Raw genomic sequence first — 21,888 nt, 5'->3', positions numbered from 1 at the left:
TCGCTTCCCTTCTATTGATTAATATTTGTAGCGTGATATTATATGAAGTCTACTACGTATATTCTTTTTGTTTATAATTAGGAGTTTAGTAACGACTGTATTTTTGCAAATCAATATGAAGATCCAACAAAAATAAACGCTAAAAGTTGGTCTAATATACAAAAAATACTATTTTAAAACATTTTCAATGAATAGCTGTGAACTTTTAGAGATAGCAATGTACGTAACAGGTATGTAATTAAATAATACGAAAATATATTTGACAATAATGTTTATGTTTAATTAGATGTGCATCGTGCATAATATGCCTTAGAGAATGTGAAATAATTAGACAATATTATTATAGCACATATTAAAAACACTTACACATTATACATATATGCCTTCGAATATATACCAATTTTAGGTAGATATTAATACACCTCTAGTATTTGCATTAGAAGATAATGCACTGATTTTTCTTATTTTTTTCGAACGGCACTACGATCATCAAGTTATTATGTGACATCCATGATATTGGTCATTAAGATATGAATTAAGGGATAAGAGGTATGCTCTTATACCTTAATTCATTATTCCAACTGCCATTTCATATAAACTCAACTTACAAAGCAAGCTGCTTGGAGGCTGAAATGAGGTGAAACGCAATGTATTTTTACAAAATCTCAGTAATATATATCTTTTATTATCATGGTGGCAACCGAAATGTTTAAAAGTCAAGTTGTTTTTCTACTTCTATATTTGATACTTTTATTATATTTATGTCTTCCTAAGCGCTGAACCTAAATAATAGGATAAAGGCAAGGCAATGATCTCCGTTATCTAGGAATGGTCTTCTCCGACAGATATACCGGCCGAGGTGGCGACCGATTCAAGTCCTGAATGTGTCTTTTTAGATTTTATCGATTTATGCTGTCTACGCTGTCTTATTTTCATTCTGAAATGTAAATAAATAAAACACATAATGTATAATATCATTATTAATACTTTGCGACATTGCCTGCGTGATTTGGAGTAAGAAGTAGATTCCTAGATTAATATTGGATATATTAATCTAGGATATGATCTATATGTGTATCAAGTTTCATTCGAGTTTATACAGTGATTCTTGCGCGTGGTATCTTTCGTGGTAAAAATTCTACAAACTCCCACTTGAATTTCTGAGTGGATGGTTTTCCTCTCTCTTTGGAAGATAAAAAAGATGTAAAGAATCACGTTACTTCAAGACAACAGACAGACATTTAAATTGAAACGTTGTCTACGTTTCAGTTTGAATGTGTGGAAATATTAAATTTTAGTTATAAATTTAAAGCGATAAATAACCGGTACCTTGGAAACCATCGTCGTTAATTCCTGAAGATATCGCCAGGAGAGACTTACTGACCTGACTTCATGCTCAAACAGTCATCCTTCATTGATGTTCTGTCAGCATTTACCGCTAGCGCAGGCGGGAGTCCATTCCTTTATCACCGTTTAAAAAAAAGTTTAAATGTGAACATACAGTCTGTAGTATGCAATTTCCAGGAGCAGCACCGCTGGCGCCATCAGCATGCCGTAGAACGTGGCCATCATGGCCGGGTACATGTCAGTAATGCCAACACTGCTGAATGTGGCCACGGAGCCTGAACAGCGCGGCCGAGGAACCGTCAGCCGGTGACGATTGTTCGCTTGGATTCCCGTTTCGCGAATTTTCAGAAAGCTGCCGAAATATAATGATAATAACAATTCACACAACGCCATCTAGCCCCACGCAAAGCAGAGCTTGTGCTATGGTCATGTAACGATCACATACTAGGTATGTTGATTGTTTCATAAAAATTAGATTAATAAATCTAACACCTAATATATAGAAGTGACGTGATGTTATAAGTACATAGTAAGTGCGTATTATGTAGAATTAAGATTTTTTTCGCGGAACGGATACTTAAATAATTACTTCATAAAAACGGCTGCAACTCTCAAACGTGTCTATAATATTTCGTATTTTGTTCACATGCCACTTACGGATATTGTAGGGTCCTTATTTTACCACAAAGTATGTACCACCAAATAGGTATTAGTTAGCATATATAATATTATCTTATTAGAGCATTAGAAATAATGATGCATATGTTTTATTAAATTGTCAACCATCTAAGTATTGTTTATTTAAGTAACATAAATTAGTTACTTTATTAGACGTGGCGTTACTTTGGTAGAACTCAAGCTGAGAAAGTGTCGAGTTAAAACAATAAATTAATAAGTTTATTAGACAGGGCACGACATGGGACAGTGGCTTGTTTAAAATTTGCTTTAAGGGTCGTTAGCAAAAAATAGTAAAAGTAAGAAGGACAAGGGGCGCGGGGAGGCAATACGTGTCATGGTGGGATTGAGACACGGAGAAATCAGGACAGTTGGTTTTGGGACGGATAGCGGGGTAGTCGATCTGAAATAGGCAGCGGGTGTCGGAACGAGTAGCGGAACAAGCGGACTAGTCGATCTGAATTAAGGGTTAATTTCCGCGTTCCTTGAGAGACGGCAACGAACAATGAATCCGGGGCGGTGCAACGGTGGCTGAACAAGAGACGTCGACGTCAAAATGTTATTGGTGAGATAGAATAGCTACCACATGACAGGTCGTATAAAACTTTAATTATTATTTAAGTTTATTGTAATTTTATTTTAGTCATAAGGTAGATAATTGGTACACTTTGGAGGGGAGCGTGATGATGTTAATAATTGTATTATAAATATGGTAATAACTATGATACATAGGATTGGGTTCCATTCATGTATATAGATAGGTGACAAGGGCAAACGAGCTTCGGTAACGGTTGCTGTAACTGTGAGTAGATTTTAAGTAATGGACAAAACGTTAATTATTATAACATGCTCAGTGTAATCAACAAACTACTGAACCGATATTTAAGGAGGAGCGACTGAAATGATGATGATATTTTATTTATTCTGATATAAAACTACACTATTAAATATAATTTAATAGATTTTGTTATTGATTTACTAAATGTGCTCATGTCCATATGATTAATATTTAATCATTAAGTACGGCTTAATAACTGATAAATATTTATAATATAATCATTCATTTAAAAAGGGAAATCTTCTCTGACCCCCCTAAGAGTTTTATGTGATTACTTTAATAGTTTTGAAGGATAATGGGAGCTTTTCTTTCTTTTCTCGAATGCATGTTTGTACACATCCACAAGGTGGAAGTTACAAATAAACTATTATATATTTTCAAACCGAAACACAGCAACTTCCAAAAGTATGTATTGTATGTTTGTTTGTTTTTACAAGGTAGAAACTTGCAATTATAAGAATAATGTTGAGCAGAAAGACAGTGCTTTCTTTAATTATTGTGATGGATGTTTGTACATTTCCACAAGGTGGAAATTGCAAATAATGAATAAGTAAATAGTATATTTTTCACAAGGTGGAAAATATATTAAAATGGAATATTTAAAAGAACCACGTCCTTAATATGAACCTTGACTGAGCATATTGAAGATAATCACCGGAGTAATAATATTAATTATTAAGGGATAACATTGACTATCTCTTTATGGAACGAGTTGTGAATATATCCTTTCTGGGACTATCATTTTGAATTCTTAACAAATTGGGTTTTTAGCAATAATACAATCATACGAATGTGATACATATTACAAAACGAATTGTAGTTAAACTATAGAATTATTCAAATACTAGATCGCGTATTTTTGTTTACCTCATAATGATTCGAGCATAGATAATTATATATTTTGTGGTGTGAATATAATATCAGGTGAATATTCAAATATTATATATTTTATTTCTTCTATATAATCATAAATCAATATTACAACAACAACAAGATTGGTATGGACGTAAAGTAGTTGCTCGAATTTGATGTGGGAATAGCAAGTTCTCTGACCAGCATAGGGCGGTATGTCAGCGCCGATCGGGCCTTAGGGTACATGGTCACAGCCGTACTTAACTGTGGATGGCAGAAAGCCTGTTAACTAGGTTAAATATAATATTTTCGGATGTTCTCCATGGTTATGTTCACTTTTGACTCTCGATTTACATCTGTTATGACTTGATTCGTTCAGTGTCGTCGATTCTTGGATGTAAGTTTTCCTAGGCCCGGCTGACTAGAACCCTACCTTGTTCTCGCAACTCGTGTTAGATCTAGGTCCAGGAGTGCCGAGAATGGATTGTCTTATGTCGGGTTTTAAGGGCTCTTAACGTGGTCAGGAAGTAGCAGATGTGGGTCCCCTGCGCGAACCTATTTTAAAGGTGTAATTTAACTGTAGCACTATCGTATGCGTCCATTCTGATAGAATATATTACAACTATAGTTCCAACTGGGTTAGTCTTCAATGATGAGACTAAGATATTTATCTTCCTTCTTTATCCAATTTTCATACTACGAGGGAACTACGAGTCGGTATCCAGGTATAAGACGAGGCGTGCACGCGACGAAGGTGACCTCCGACAGCATCCAACGAATCTTACAGCTGGGTTCCTGATAGTTCTAATATTAAGAAGTTATGTATAACATTAATTTCAATCATAAGCATGTAAACATTGTAACAGAAACATTATTATAACAAAGAGCAAAATCCAAGTTTCTTGCCCGTATCTTCTTTGTCGCAATAGATAGGGTTCCGAACGGGTGGTAAAGTCATTTAATATTAAATTCATTTAAAACACATAACGAATCGAATAACGCTGCTCACGTAATAAAACCGAAAATAAATAACTTCATTTGCGGCTCGATCCTTGTTTTATTTCTTACTACTATTTCCTAGATAATAATCAAGTAGGCTTCATATTTTGCAGTAGGTTATTTCTTAGGTATTAATTGTAACAACGTAGAGTCCTAGACGATCACTTGGCCATCACAACGACATATATACGTAAGCATTAGATAGGGATAGTTAGGTCTGTGTTACGACCGTCTGTCGTCACTCAGTGTAGGTTATGTAGGGTTAGGGTTAGGGATGTTACAGTCACTAGATAACGTGGTAGTAGAATTAGACAATACAAAGTAAACATTGCCATAATTTTACAAATCTCTCTTTTTTGTTACTTGTGACAAAGTAAGAATTTTGATGATAGTATACGCCTCTTTAGTTAGTAACTTTTCTTACGTAATTTTAAATAAGTCCTTGAAAGGAGACCTTCTCTGGCCCGGCAACCAGGGTTCGACCTCGTTGATGTAGTCTATCTCCACCAGATCACACTTCTCATTCTCCTGATATGTTTTTTGTATCAGGCGATATCCTTGGTTTAGTGGCATGTGGAATGCGAAGAAACCCTAAATGGTTGGTAAAATAAACAATATTTTAATGGATTATTTTGTTAACATAAAATATTCATGTAATAATTATGAAAGTGAATGAAGCGAGACATTAAATAAGGTAATGCTAGTCAATGGCACTGCTCTCTGTTAACTTCGTATGACCGGATCAAGATAAGTAACTTCTTTATTAGAGATATACGTAATCAATTAAATTCTAGATCGGCTTCGCTCTGTAAAGGCATTAACGATAATTTTAAATGTGTCAATCACAGTAAATTTGCTTTGATATCTTATTTAATTTTCTACATTTTATCTATTTTATTATGTACAATACAAGTCTTCCTTTACTGTACTTCATTGAGGTCAAATTGTTCTCTTTTTTTATTGTTTAATTTTGGTCACAAATGTATATATGGTATGATATGCTGATGGTCATTGTATTTGCCCTAAATCTAAATATTTTGTATTATTATTATATTGCTTATATTTTCAATTTAAAAACAGTCAATATTGAATTTTAATATTTTTTTCTGGTCTTCAAACTATAGTCCGATCAAACAATAGATTTAACCTACTCTGAGTGACTCTAATGAATGAATAAAGCAAGCATTAGCAATTTTATTCACAAAAACTTACCTGTCTAATTTTCTCTACTCCATCCTTCATATCAAAATAATTTGGTGCTTTCCCTTTGGGTGCAAACTTGGTATCGTATATACCTTTCCTTATTGGGTCATTCACTTGCTGAAATGATTATGATTTTTTTAGATCTAATTCTTCGCTTATAGATTTAAATCTCTATGATTATCTTACACCCTTATTATTGTCTGAATGATAATGCAACGGTCATAGATGATGATGACAGACAAGCAGTAATAAATGAAAGGATGAGTATAATATATTAATAAGGCTGACGTGACATTCACAAGACTTTGACCATAGTAGTTTCCAGGATTATCGTGTTGAGCTAAACATTTATGATTAATAATGAAATCAACATCTTCATTGTAAACAAATCTATCGTTGCAATGGAGTTTAATCAATAAATTAGGTACAAATTATAAACTTACTTTCATGTAATGTCTATTATATACCATATCACTAGCTCCGACTTTAAGAGGTGAATTCAGAAGGTCAGATAAACTCCTCACTGAGGAACTGGGAGCTCTTAGTAGTACTACAATGTTGGCTGAGTACGCAGCGTACAGGATTGTTAGCGCTAGGAAGAGTAGCAGAGTCACAGTTCTACCTGAAATTTATTCTAATTAGATGTTTCTGTGTATATGTCAGATAAATTTGAGAATTACAAACTACTTCTATTTTTATGACTTCTAAAATGTACGTAATTTTAGAAATTATAAAAATAGAAGTAATAATGAATTTACGAGACTTATTTGATAAGACTGTAGATATACATTTTAAAAAAGTGGTTTGGTTAAAAGTATGGTTTAGCTTGAAATAAGCTAAACTGGTTGGTTGATTATTTATCATTCTTTTCAGTTATTTAGTTTAGGTTATCAGGGTCTTCATTTTGTATTGCACAACTTTCTGCCATTTGATTACCTAGCTAACTAACCTCAACTATTATGTACTCTCCTTTTTAAATTTGTAAACTTGTGGTTGTACAAATAAAGCATTATTATTATTATTCTTTAAACACAAAAGTACTCATTGCAATCATCAAAACAAGCATATGACTAAACTAGGCCTATGCACGACAAAAATCTGCAGATTCTGCCAAACTGAAGAGGAAACGCCACTACACATCCTATGTGGTTGTAGCCCACTCATGCATAAACGAAATATCTCCTTTGGAAAGTTTACACTCTTTCCCGAGGAGATAAAAACCATCGCTCCTAAGAATATCCTTCAATTCTTGTCCCTGACGGGTCTAGGCAGCGTACTTTGAAAAAGGGCGAGCACAATTGATCTATGTAGGTCGTAGTGCTACAGGTGCTACAAACATCTGACAATAGCCCAAACAACCCAATGAAAAAAAAATATATATTATTATTCTTTAAACACAAAAGTACTCATTGCTAGTAATACTCTTATGACTTAGTCCTGGTAATTCTTTTTTCAATTTAATAATTTTATCTTTGTCATTATTACTTTTAATTTTTTAAGATTAAACAAGGTCAATTTCCTTTTTTATTTATAGTGCTTTATTGCACCAAGGTTAAACAAAATAATTTATTTCTATTGAAAATATTGGTACAAATATGCAAGGCAAGTCATATTTTTTTAGTCCTACCGTTCCGTTTCGTGTAGTTGATCTTTATTATTAATCAGTTTCAAGTTTTCTAATCTTCTATTGGAGCCTTTGCAACCACTACTTTAGTACTATCAAAGTATTTTTTTATACCTAAAATCTTTCAAATATAATTATTTGAAAGATTTTCTATACATACCAGGCGCTTTTCTATACATATCTATACATACCAGGCGCATATCGTGGTTCAAGAGTGGATCCTTGTTGTAAGACAGCTCCTATGATTAGTATGAGGACGTCCATTTGGTAATGATCCTGAAATTGTTATGTTAACTTTAAGAAGTGAAAAACTTGTATATAAAAAATATATAAGAAGAAAGAGACCTTGATATGAGGAAAGTAAAGTCAACTGTGTTTACGAGTATTTAAGGAACTATGTCACTTTTTGAAAGTTACATTATTCCAAAATAATTTAGACTGTATATTATGTAGATATATAAAGAACTCATAAATCTTTATTTCTTTATTCATGTAGGTACATACATACATATTACAGACTCTCATAATAAGCCAAATCTACCGTCAGTTCGGAGTGCTTCCGAGCTGAGAAGAATTGACAAGAATGCTCTTATTCTTTTCAAATGAGCTTGTTTACAAAAATCAGATTCATTTTTATATTCAAATTTGTGGGAATACAGTGAGCGCCAGCATATATGATTTTGCAATTTTGTTAAAAGGAAATAGTTTAATCAATTTCCGTAACCCGAATAGACCAGTCCCCGTTAAGATCGGACTACCCGCGCGAAGCTGGGAAATCCACTAATTTTAATACAAGGTAGTAGGTATAATAAGTTCCAGCAAAGGGGAGAGTACATTTTCATATTGAAATTATAAATGCAAAAATAGGCCGTCTTCTTAGATATTTTAGTAACGATTGTGTTAAAGATTTGTTCTTTACAGATTGGACAATTTGTAAGTTTTATCTGGCCTCTCTGTAATTAAACAGTATGTTTGTTAATTATATTACTAACAGCGGAAGCATAATCGATTGTTAGAATCTATCGCTTTAACTCCCTTGTGCCTCAATCAACATATTTCTTTTATTTTTTCGATTAAAATAATTAAATTATCTTTATAGAGGTTGAATTAGACGGGTTTACAATTCTATAATTATTTTCTATAAGGATTGTTAGACAAACAATAATATACTTACCGTGGACATAGTGGCTTCCCATTTGGATGTGATATATAGAAACAAGGCACACCCCAAAATACAAACAAAAATGGCCAGCCACACGTCTCTGGTGAAGGGCAGCGTGAAGATATTGGAAATATACGGGAGTGGTGGGTCCCTGAACACGAACCTGACGCCAGTGGATAACACCATCGCTATGTAGTCGATGACGTCTAACCGTTGCTTATTGAAGAATGCTATGGTACCTGATAATAGAATAGAACAGAATAGAAAACAAAATAGCAAATTCTTTATTATGAAATTTAAATTTAAGCACTATTGTTATAATAATTTTTTTACAACCGCTCTTTCGGAAGTCACATCAGAAGAATAACGTAATGAAAATTGCGTGTTGCTTTTTTAAATAATTTTTATACCTTTACATTTTTAAGTTGATATGTGAGAATATAGAATATATATAACATTATAACAAACTGTCAACCAGCGCTAATTCATTAGAGTCAATATATGAAATAGTCAATCAACTAAATAAGAGTAAATCAGTCATAGTAATTAAAGCAGACTAGTCCCTACAATCAGCACATTTACATACTAATATTATGAATGCAAAAGTGTATCTGTCTGTCTCACGGAAAACAACTAAGTTTCTTATAGCATATATTACATATTTTTTGGTCTTGGCTTTAACGTAAGTTCAATTCAAGGAAAGAAGGATTTAGAAGGTACACGTCGCCACCTGCAATGTTCAAATGATTCGGTAAAAGTTGCAGAGGACACCGGGAACGAGATGGATTTGAACGCACCGGGACCTTCTACAGTGCAAAGTGAGCGTAACTCAACGAGTAAAAAGCTGTCAACGTCTTCGTCGATAGCAGAAAGGCGAAAGCTGCAATCAATCACAATCGTAGGAACCTAGTGGGCTAAAAAACGATTTTGTCAAAGAGTGGTTAGAAAATAACAAGCAAGATACATTGGCAGTGTACCACTCGCCATGAACCCGTTGCTGATAAGTTGCTGCAGCCGGAACGACCAGAAAACTAAATCCATAGCGGCTAAACATACTCGTATACTCGAAACCGGATGTAAGTGCGGTCGCCACAATTGTAATCCCTGGTGGTACTGATGAAAACGTGATGCGAGCACGGTCGAGTACACTGAAGGCTAAGAAACCTAGCCGCTACTAGTGCTCGTGGATATAATGATAAAATGAGCAATCGTTTATGTACACCGAGAGATCTTGCCTGCATACTCAGGAGATCCTCTGGAATAGCTTCAGTTCAAAGTAGTTTATGATGAATCATCACAAGGCTATAACTACCTCTTTAGCCGGTCCATGGAGACTCTTCCTCAAGCGCCATATGTTCTCCCTCTCACTAAAGTTACAGATTTGTGATGATTCTTCATAAGCTACTTTGAACTGAAGTTATTCCAGAAGCTCTCCTGAGTATGTAGGCAGATCTCTCGAAGTTATTCGAAGCATAGTTACAGTGATAATTATCGCAATCGCACACAAACTATTTTATTTAATAATTTACTGAATGATACATGTAGTAAAGAAACAGTATGTCGGTTTTGGCGATTATCTAAACATTCGTCACCCGACTGTAAAAAGTATAAAAAATCACTACGTAAAAATCGGTGGACTTTTGTGAAACATCATGGTTTCTGTTATAAGTGTCTGACATCACAACATAAACAAAATAACTGCCCCGAACCCGTGTATGACCATAGACAGTTGTGGACAAAAGTAATCTTCTAGGAAGGCTTATTTGATTTGAAATCAGAGTTTTCCATCTCCTATTTGAACTACCAACCAAGGTTGACGAGGTCTAACTCCCCAGGCATAAGAGCTTTGTTTATAGTGGTGGCTCTAATTCGCCACTGCCATTTCTCATCATGGAGTTTTGTGCGCTATTTATCGAGTTATACCTTGCCACAAGCTCCCCAGCACCTCTCCGACAGACCGCTGCATTGTCCGCGACTGCTTATTTGTTATTCGCAGCTAACCTCCATATGTGGTGGCTGTTCGCTATCCGTAACTTGCGACGCGTGTGGTGGCAATGACCTTTGCCCCTGGAAATCTTCCCCCAGAACCACAGTAGGTACTATATCCCATATAAACATAAACAACTGTAAAGTATTATTAAAGACTGTGCCTATACACCTACACGGACCTAGCGGTGTAGTTCGTAGTTGTGCATTGCTAGATGACGGATATTTGAAATAAGAAATTGGACTTCAAACAACCACACAGTATTTAATAATTTACCTAATCACAGTATAAAGTCATCTGTCTCATTTAGAAATGGTCAGCTCTATGACAGAGAACGTACGCTGGGCCTTATCTGGTTTCCCATCAATGACACGCTGGGCTTCGATGTCTCATCTAAACGATTGGGTATTCGTTTAAACGCTAATTATGACGGGTCAAAAGAAAACCACTAAAAGAGAGATGCTGAGAGCATTGATGTCTATTTTTGATGTCTACGGATTTTTATCACCTGTCACAATAAAAGGAAAAATCATTCTTCATGATACATGGAAATCTGAAATAAAATGGGACGACGAAATAACAGATAAAATATTTATAAAATGGTTACATTGGATAAACATAATGAAATCTATAAGTAGTATACGCTTGCCCAGGTGTTATGCACTTGTAACTAGAGATAACAGGGCTAAGACAACTAGCGCACTCGAGATGCAAGCTCTCGGTCGAGCCTACAAATATACTTAAGGATCCCTGTCGGGGCGCAGCGCGCTATACAAACCTAGATTTATATGTGTTTTGTGATGCGTCGTTGAAAGCGATATACTCTGTGGCTTATTGGCGCTGGTAATAATGCCGGTGGTTGATAATAATAAACAGATACAAGTTGCATTCGTATCCTGTAAGTGTCGGTATATCCATACCGTGTCTAGAATTGCAGGCGGCAGTGATCGCTGGGAGATTGGCAGATAGTATATGTAATGAACATAGAATAAAACCAATAAAAATGTACTTTTGGTGTGATTCTGCTACTATTTTGTACTGGATAAGAAACAACAGTAAAAATTATAAATAGTATATTCCTCACCGACTGGGAGAAATCGATGAACTCACACAATTAAATGAACCTACATACCTACAAAGATTTCTCGGGTCTTCTCGGGTTGTCGAGAAATTTACATTTACGTACGTATTCTCATATTATTTGGTTCCAATAACGTCAAAAAATTCAGTGAAATAAAAATCAAATTAAAATTGAGTATATTTAAAAACATCAATATTATGAATAAATTACATTTTTTTTAAATAGAGAAATAATATTAGAATATGAAATTGGCGTTTTGTCGTAAGATCTCAAATATCTCCTCTTTGGTTAGGAATTCCATTTCCAAATTTATACAGCTATTCACTCTGGGTCACTCACAGCATACAAAATGAAAAACTTAAAATATCGCGTTATTTACGAGTTCCGCACCAGTTGGCACCAGTGCTATACGGTGCTAAACGGCTCGAAGTATTAATGATGTGTATGGCAGTGGTCTCGCAAAAGAAAACACGTGCATTTTTGGTTCCAACGTTTTCGTTCTGGAAATTTCGACCTGCAAAGCAATCTCCGTGGGCGGCCGGAATCCAAGGTTGATAATGAAGAATTGAAGGCTATTGTGGAAGCGGATCCATCGCAAACCCGTCCGAGTTAGCTGCAGGCTGCGGTGTTAGTGACAAAACTGTTTTAATCGTTTAGCAAATTTGAAAATTGAATTCATGAGGGACCCCTCATGAATTCAATGGAGTAAATCGACAAACGCGCGTAGCCTGCTGCGTTACATTAATCAACCGGCATAATAATGAAGGGATTTTAAATCGAATCTTTTCCTGTGATGGAAAGTGCAATGGCTAAATCTCAAAAAATGTTACTTGTGAACGTTTTACTATTTCCGGTGTTGTTCACTTCAGTTTTCTTAAGACGTCGGCCAGACGATTAAGGCAAAAAACTGTGTATTGTCAGCAATTGAGAAATCATGATGGAAAAGCGTGCTGCTAAACAACCGAGGCTGGTCAATCGCCAAGAACGATTGACCACATACTGCACAACAGACAGTTACCAAATTAGCTTCAATTGGAATGTCTAAGGCAACCACCGTACTTCCCGACCTGCTCCAACAGATTACCATTTTTTTCGAAATTTGGATAACTTCTGCAAGGGAAAAAATTAAACTCCGATGAAAATGGTATATATATACTTTGTTTAAATAAATATATTATATTTTGAAAAAAAAATACTTCAGGTTATTCCCTTACAAAACGCCAATTAAATTTTTTTAGGACCTAATTATTCATACTTATATTTATAATGACAGCACCATTTTTGGCTGCTTATTTAGAAAAAGAAAAAACAACGTAAACAAAAATAGTTTCTACAAAATAAAAAAATAACATGAAAGAAAACAAAAAAGTTAATATCTTAAATTATTGCGCCGCCACGCAACAAAACAAAGGGCAATTTAATTTCTATATAGGTATATGATTTCTCGAGTTCTCGACTTTTCTCGAGCTTGATTTCCCGGGAACAAAACCCATGAATTTGAATGAATTCGGCAATGAACCCTACTGCATACCTACAAAGATAAATGTTACCGATATTGTCACTCGAGAAACCTGTGAAATAAAAACATTACAAATTGAGTGGTTATATGAACTTATATTTTTAAAAGAAAATGAAGACTTGTGGCCTACAGCGCTTTAACAGCCGGATGTGTCTGAGATGGACCTGCAATGTATAAATAATATTAGCTTCACGCCTTCACGCACGCCACGCACGCCCACTTACCTGCTGTACCTGAACGGTTTTCCTCATGGCTCCGCTTGTTGAAATCTACGTGTTTTATATTCCGCTTCATAGAAAAATGTAAAAAACTTACTTGTAATGCAGACCAGACGTTAATGGAGCGTGCTGAAAGCCTATCATTGAAGTACTCGCAGATGAAATCTTTCCCTGATGACCTGCATAACCTGAAATGAAACCTAAAATAAAAAAGGTTTAGATAAGAAAACTAAATTACTTACCTTGTCGTCTATGCTACATGAAGACTTAAAAGGTAATTTTCGCTTGGGTGGTCGAATTAACGCCGATCTGATATTTCAAGTGCAGTAAATCGACGATACTTGATCGATACTTGATACTGTCATGTCGCACACTGGATTGTAAAGCACTACCATGTGAGAGCATGTCATGGTAACCAGGAAATGGTTGTGAATGAAATGAAACAGCGGTATTGGATTATTAGACTGCAACCCACAGTAAAGCATATCACTTCACAATGCATGATATGTCGGATTAAGAAAGCTCAACCTTAACCACCCAGAATGGGTGACCTGCCAGAGGCGAGGATGGCTCATCACTAGCGCCGCTTCACTCATACTGGACTAGATTTATTTGGACCTCTAGAGGTAACAGCCGACCGAGATAGCAGAATAAAGATACGGTGTAATTTTTACTTGTCTTACTGTAGGGCCATTCATATTGAAATAGTCAACTTACAACTGATGCATTGATAATGGCACTGCGACGAATCGCAACCAGAAGAGTATGGCTGCGGTATCTGTATTCCGAAACGGGACCAATATGAGCGGAGGTAACATAAAGCTAAAAAAATATATCGAGAAACTAGATGAACAGCAACTGAAAGATGAAATCATCAAATATAGCACTGCTACAACCTGGACTTTCAACCCCTCCGCTAGTCCTCATTGGCGGTAGGCATGGGAGAGGTTAATTAGAAATATTAAGACAGCGTTGAAAGTGATAATGAAAGAGCGAGCTCCACGAGAAGAAACACTCCTCATATTGATGGCTGAAGTCGATATGGCACATAGCCGCCCCCTCATTCAAGTAACCACGGAACCAAGCACGAATGAAACTATTATGCCTAATCACTTTCTTTTAGGAGTTCTCCAACTTACCAGTACTCGGTACATATAACGAGTCATATATGCACCTCCGCAAATAATGGCGCATATCACAGAAGTTGGCAGATATGTTCTAGAGACGATGGATACGCAAAGTCCTACCTGATATGCGGCCTAGGCAGAAATGGCACAAAGAGCAGGGACCCTTGCAAGTGGGAGATCTAGTGCTTGTGGTCGATCCCAGTTTTCCGAGAAATGTGTGGCTGAAGGGTTTAATTCAAGTCTAGTATTACCGGGCAGAGACCGTAAAATTAGAGTCGTTTACATAAAAATGAAGTCTGGGGTCCTAAGAAGGACAGCTGTACGCGTCGCACGTATACCTACAGGGTCTGAGTGCTGTGCCAGCACTGGGGAGGGGAGTGTAGGCGACACGTAAATGTTTAAATATTCTAAACAAATGTTTAATATGTGATGTATTTAATGTATTGTAATTTAAATAAATACGCGTTATGGCGAACGCAGGTGTGAGCGAGCGCGACTGCAGCGCCTCTCGCGTATTTTTAACGAACTAACACTGCTGCAGCGTTTCTTGTTCTTGCTCGAGCGCACGTCCGTAACGCAATAAACAAAAAATAACCTCTAATATTTTCTTCTACATCCTCAACACTAGTTGTGATCATGACTTTAGATACTTAATATAACATTAATATATAATTTTCTGGTTTTAAGTCGTTTTGAATAAAATAAACATTAACTGTTATTAGAAGCTTGCGACAACATATTCGCGAAAATCGCATTCAGATCAAAGTTTTGCCGTTTTAGAAACCAACGACTATAAACAAACAGACAAAATTTTTTAAAACAATTTTTTTACCTCAGTAAGTAGAAGAAAAAACATATAATGTACAGACACAATTACTAATTACGTATATAAGATACCTAAATCCGCCTCTTTCTTTATTAGCTGTTCTATGAGTCCGTTATAACTTCCATTTTTGTCTTTATATCCCCAAGTGGAGGTAAATAAAACTTTTTCAGTAGCGTTAAGCGACTGAAAACATATCTTCACAACAGCGTACGATACTTTCGTTACTAAATCTTGATCAAGAAACCTATAATGTGAAGTAAATTCGTAAGTTTATGACAAAATACAATTGTATTGGCATTATTTAACGATTTTCAGCGAAATGTTGCCCACATTGGTAAGTCTTGGATTCACCATAACATCGATAAACAACAATATCTCTCTTTATCCCATCTGGAATAATAATCGTGACCGTAAGTGTATGTGTAATATGGCGGCAACCAGAGGAAAAGTCAACACTAGGCTTCCATGCTATATTCGAGCTCTATTCATTGCCTGATAATGCCTCGTTCAGAGGCGAAACATGTGTCGCAATATAAATATGTAATATGGGTGTAGATTCAATAACGGTTGGAATTTGATCAATAATAGAGAAGGTCTTAATGCTTTCAGTAGCGGTGGTCAGGTTTTCGCTTTGCCTATTTTGTTCTTACATATGCTAATGATAGCGGAATTTAAAACGTTAAGTAATGGAATGAAATTCCGCAAACCAACATCTAATTCGATAAATTATAGTTTGGTTGATTTTTAAGCAAGGCTATTGCGACGCAAAGTAAGCAAATCTAAGAAATAAATTCATCGCGGAAAGAATACGGCGAGAGAAAAGATAGATGAAAGAAATATGTGTAATGCTTTTTGTGACTTACAGTCTGTCATTCAAGTGTTCTTTAGTTTGATTATTGTCTATTATTACATTCGACATTGTAAGAATATGTCCTCTCAAATCTTTTCGTCTAATAAACAGTGATGTTGATCTTCTGTAGTCTTCTATTACACCGTATTTATTATCTATTATTATTTTATGTCCTACATTCTTGCGACTGCTTTCAGATATAGCAAAATTAACATCATTTAAGTTTGTATTGTTATATATTTTATATTTATAATTCACAGGACGCCATATTGCTCGAGTCGTATAAATTATTTCGCTATCTTTAGATATCTTGTAAACTGCAACAAACAAGAATAACAATTATTGTATCGTTTTTTTTAAACTGACTAAACAAAGAGTATCGTTTATCATTGTTTCTTATATTATTTATGCAAATTATTAGTCATTACAGATTTATCTAAACAATTATTGTTAATTCTATTTATTTGAATATTATTTTGCTAATATTTTGTTATCAGTAACATACAAATATACGGAAATACCTTTAATAGCGATGAAATATATTATAAATCAAATTTATTATAGTTTTAACAGTACTACTACTTTGGCCCTTCTATGATCATATGACTAGTAATAAAGTTACCATCCACTCGGAATGTAGTTGCTGTCAATTAAGGCATAAGTAAACACGCGTTAATATTATCTACAAGTTACAATTAATCAATCATTTATCTAAAGGTAACTATCATAAAATATTGATTTATGATAGTTACCTTATACACATATATTATATACATAAAATGTCAATTTCATTCCTTGATATACTTTAATGACTTCATTGGGATGAATGCAATTCAATAAACATTCAAAAACCTAATATTATTATTATATAAGATGCTTTTTGTATTAAAATAAAGTTAGATAGAATTTGATGGAATTATTTATAAAATAAGAAAAAAAATATTAAAAATTAAAAATAAGAAAATAATATATATTTCGGCATTTTATTTTTAATCTGTTATTAGTAAGGAAAATAGCTTGAAATAATAGTACAATGAAATGAAATTAATAGCGCAAATAGATTTATTCATAAAAAAAATCTAGTTTGTGCACACTTATTACGTTTTAGACATTGACAAGCTGTTTTCCTAGACTTCGCAAATGGATTTATCATTTGCCTGCATACATTGATGCTGCAATTCAAACAATCTTCATGCCTCGATACTTGACTTGTTTAAATGATTGAGCAATTAGATTAGAGTGAACAGCCTACACCCATAGGGAGGAGAACAAAGTTTTACTCTTATTTTACACATGTTTGCCATTCCTGGAGCATTGGAATGGTAAACACGCTGTCCGCCCACCTGATGGTGAGAGGTAACCCATACCTATATACATGAATACCTATATACTATGGACATCACGTGATCATATGATACCCGCGATACCATTTCAGAGGACTAAGAGTTCTTGCCTCCTATCCAGTAATTTCACTGTTTAACCGAGACTCAACTTACAAACCAAGCTGTTTGACGGCTGAATAGAAAATAGATGAGACTAAGGTACTTACGCACACAGCTATTTACTTCTGGTACTCTACACAGGTTTTAACCAGTTTTAGAAAGAAAGTAAAATATATTTATTTGGCGCATACAAACATTCATATCAAGCACATAACAAAATATTTTTCACTTCTTACATAACTATAATTATTGTTAATTTACATTCCTATTTATAATAGTCGTATATCTCATATTAAATTATAGTATCTTGGTATTTATAAAGTTCTGGTACTCTAACTGTAATTCCTAGTTTCAAGTTTCTTTATTATTTATTTATTTATCTTATATTATTTTGTTCAGTTTATGTTTGGTTTTAAAAAATAAAAGTACATTATTCACCCTCGAGGATATCGCTGAAAATCAGGTTCTTGCTCCTTGAGTGATTATCCACATTTAATTATGTACCAGTTTTGTATTGCTATAGCACACATATGCAGGTTTACCCTTACGGATTGTTATAATTGTTATGTAATTTTATAATTAAGGCTATATGTGTGTATTAAGATACAAATATAAATTATTATCTATCTATCTATCTACATAACAAGTAAATAAGATGCTTTATATAACAAACATTTATAATTAATTATTTAAAAAAAATACAGCTGCGGTCAAATTGGTTTCCACTCAGCTTTGTGATAGGTTGTAATGCCCAAACGCTGATTTTCAGTAAATGTAGAATGCCAGTGCCATCACATGGCGATTATCAATGAATGGCAAATGCCGGCAATCTGAAGAATGATTAGGATAAGGATGATGTCAGTTAGCCCATTGTAGTGAAGGAACTATGACTATGGTTTTCAGGGTAACAGTGTGATGATTAACTTTGTAAGAATTTACTGACGTTTCCTAAAATTCTCTACTCTACACTACTCACCACCGTATTATTGTTTTTTATTTAAGACTATTCCAGTCAGATTTTAATCTTTAAATTAATTAAGCTAAGCTAAGGCACAACACTAGGGATAATTGCAAGTGCGTGGCCGGCCCGAATTATTATACATATCAATATTTAAGATTATCTGTCTGTCTGATTGTTACCTTTTAATGATCAACGACGGGCCCCTTGGCTGAATGAAATTTTATATGAAGATCACCTAAGCTATTACTATATTGGTAAACTTCATAATACTTTACCTTCAGTAAATATGAATTCTTCATCTGTTTTACTAGCGACCACCACATCACTATCAACCAGTATTTCCATATTGTCTAAAACTTCGTTTTTTCTACTAGAATTCTCAGGTGCCAGCAACAACCATCTATATGGTGATTTCAAGTAGTTCTCTTCACTAGCCTGGTATAAAAAAAACTCTATAAACTTTTTCACAACTGTCCATCAAAATTGTAACAGTGTTGAAATACTGGAAGCTTATAAGGCGTTCTCATCTCGTACATTCCAAAAGGTTTGTATTCCGAAGTATTTATATCTAAGGATTATATCTTTACAAAAAATGTACGTAAACATTTTTATCTGTTGTTCACTATCCATATAACAAGTTCTACTTAGGCTGAGTTTGGACTGCTCTGTGGATTGCTCCAGATTGTTAATATTATTACAATATAAAATATATAAAAAATGCCATAAATAAAATAAAATTATGAAATACATAATTTTATAAAAATTTTAAATCGTATGTTCCGTATGTTCTAAATATTTTTTCATAGAATTTATTTAACTAAGTTGCAATTTAGCGTACCACCGCGCGTGATAAGCTAGTCGTAATTATTATAAATATACCTTCAATAAAAATTCATCAGAATTAGGACATTCCAAGTCAACAAACACGATGATATGCTGCAGAAAATACTCTGTTCTATTTGCCTGCAGTGAGTAAGCGACGCTGATGCTATTCTCTCCCATTAATCTTGCCATTGATATTATTTTATCTGAGAAGTCGTTTGATAAATTAAATATGCAGTTATTTTATATTTTATCTATCTCATAACCGCCGCTTTACGGCACTAAAGCAGGAATTCTCTTTTAAGTCCTTCCACAGGTTTGGAGCGATATCTGCGCTCGCTCCCTATCGTTCAGTGAAGCTGTAAAGCCAGCTGCGGCCAACAGCATTAGATTATTTCGAATCGAATCGAAAATAGAATCAGTTGCTACTTTGCCATTTTAGTAATATAATTTATTAATAATAAATATTTATTTAATTGTAATATTTTATTAACAAATAAACATAATTAAACACATATTTAATAATAAATTATATTTTTCGTTCCCCATACTTACATCTGGGCCAACATAGATTAGGTATTAACAATGACGTCGGCCTATCGTCAAGTTTTAAAAATGATATTAACATATAATTAACATTGTTATCTAAACAATTCGCTAACGCATAACATATTAATTTAAATAGAATAATAGTTTTTACTTTTAACATTTTCATAAATTCTCTTAATGAGACAACTGCAGTGTAATGCTGATGTGAAATGCTCTGCATATTATTTCCTTTGCGAGATGTTTTTATTTTGTAAACAAATGTTTGGACTGTTTAAAATTAGAAAGGTATCTACATATCTGATTAATCAGATACAGTCATAGAGTCAAACATTACAATTTTTATTTTTATTTAATAAATATTAAGCCGTTACTTTTCTTAAACAGTAATTGTCTATGATCTTTATATTTAACTAGCTGTTCCCGCGACTTCGTCCGCGTGGAATTTAACTTCATTTTTCTAAAATAAAAGTAGCCTAAGTTACTCCTTATTACATCAGCTACCTGCCAAAAGAAGTCCCGTCAAAATCGATCCAGCCATTTCAGAGATTAGCCGGAACCAACAGACAGACAGACAAAAATAAAAAAAAATGTTTTTTTGGTGTATGTACCGTATTTATATTCAAATGCGTGTAGTAAAAAAATTGTTATTTTAATATTACAAACAGACACTCCAATTTTATTTATATGTATAGATTGAATAAAATATATACCTACATCTTTATATGTTTATGTTATTTTTCTTTTAGGTATTTGTATTGAACATAGAAACCACTGGGTATACGATGGGTTGAACGATGGATGTTTTATGGGGACCAGTGGCCCTATTGATAGCAATGTGGAGGTCGACCTACACGCGGTCGTCACTGTAGACCGTCGTCACATATTCGTAGGATAGACTTACTGTGACTTCCTGCTCATTTTATCATTGTTATGAAATCTTTCATTATGTCATTTAATAATATATAAACATTTAGTGGATATCCGATTCATCACAATCATCATCTACTGATAAAAAATACCACTACGCAACCGGCTGCACTATTCCATTATCATCCATAAAAATCGGTTTTGTACGCAAATGTATCGGAAAGTTCAGTTAATATAAAATATATTATGTTGAATAAGCAACTATACTTACACGTTTAGATTCTTTTCTGAACCTACCAATTATAACTCGGGCACCGCCCATACCTACATAAAGTGTATTGTTGACCTACAACATCAGCTTATACAACAATTATGTATCTATTATTGTTTTTAATAATTTCGTATGTTATGTAAATATTTTTAGCTTTTGGTATGTAAATACGTATTAACGAGCCTTTTATTATTTACTAGCTCTGCCCGCGACTTCGTCCGCGTGATATAGTGACCTTGACCAAATAATAAACGATAGGGAAAAAATTATAATATAAAAAAAATACGTTCTTCAGCTGTTAAAATGTCCTACATGAATAAATGATTTTTGATTTTTTGGACTGGTCTGTTCAGGTTGCGAACACTGATTAGATTTTTTGATTTTTTTGATTTTTTTTATATAGCATATGCTGGTGGTCTCTCTATTCTCCCAAATTTGAATTTAAATGAAATAGTATTATTGTAAATATGTACAAGATTAAAAAAAAATACGAGCTGAATTTCTTGTCAGTTCTTCTCATCTCGAAATCATTCCGAACTGACGGTAGATTTGACATATCATAATAGACCTACATGAATAAAGATATTTTGAATTTGAATTTGAATTTTGAATTATAAAGAATAAAGAAAATATATTTAGTTAGATTATAACCCAAAATGTTTCATGTT

At 34.1% G+C, this 21,888-nt stretch overlaps 1 protein-coding gene across 1 annotated transcript; it reads right to left on the bottom strand.

Moving 5' to 3' along the window:
• Positions 1 to 621: 621 nt before the first annotated feature.
• On the bottom strand, positions 622 to 20,176 carry LOC131851428 (ionotropic receptor 75a-like). Its single transcript, XM_059201927.1, has 12 exons — positions 20,089 to 20,176; positions 19,591 to 19,739; positions 18,987 to 19,146; positions 16,322 to 16,625; positions 15,530 to 15,702; positions 8,713 to 8,939; positions 7,730 to 7,814; positions 6,358 to 6,536; positions 5,924 to 6,031; positions 5,136 to 5,302; positions 1,502 to 1,699; positions 622 to 937 (listed from the first exon to the last, which is right to left on the bottom strand). Exons 1-12 carry the CDS (start codon positions 20,159 to 20,161, stop codon positions 823 to 825), a joined length of 1,938 nt encoding a protein of 645 aa, XP_059057910.1. The 5' UTR covers positions 20,162 to 20,176; the 3' UTR covers positions 622 to 822.
• Positions 20,177 to 21,888: the final 1,712 nt, after the last annotated feature.

Source organism: Achroia grisella, unplaced genomic scaffold (genome assembly GCF_030625045.1).
Source record: "Achroia grisella isolate CSIRO2021 unplaced genomic scaffold, CSIRO_AGI_Agris_v1 utg783, whole genome shotgun sequence".
In the NCBI taxonomy this organism is placed as follows: domain Eukaryota; kingdom Metazoa; phylum Arthropoda; class Insecta; order Lepidoptera; family Pyralidae; genus Achroia; species Achroia grisella.
This window is presented reverse-complemented; position numbering and strand designations above follow the sequence as displayed.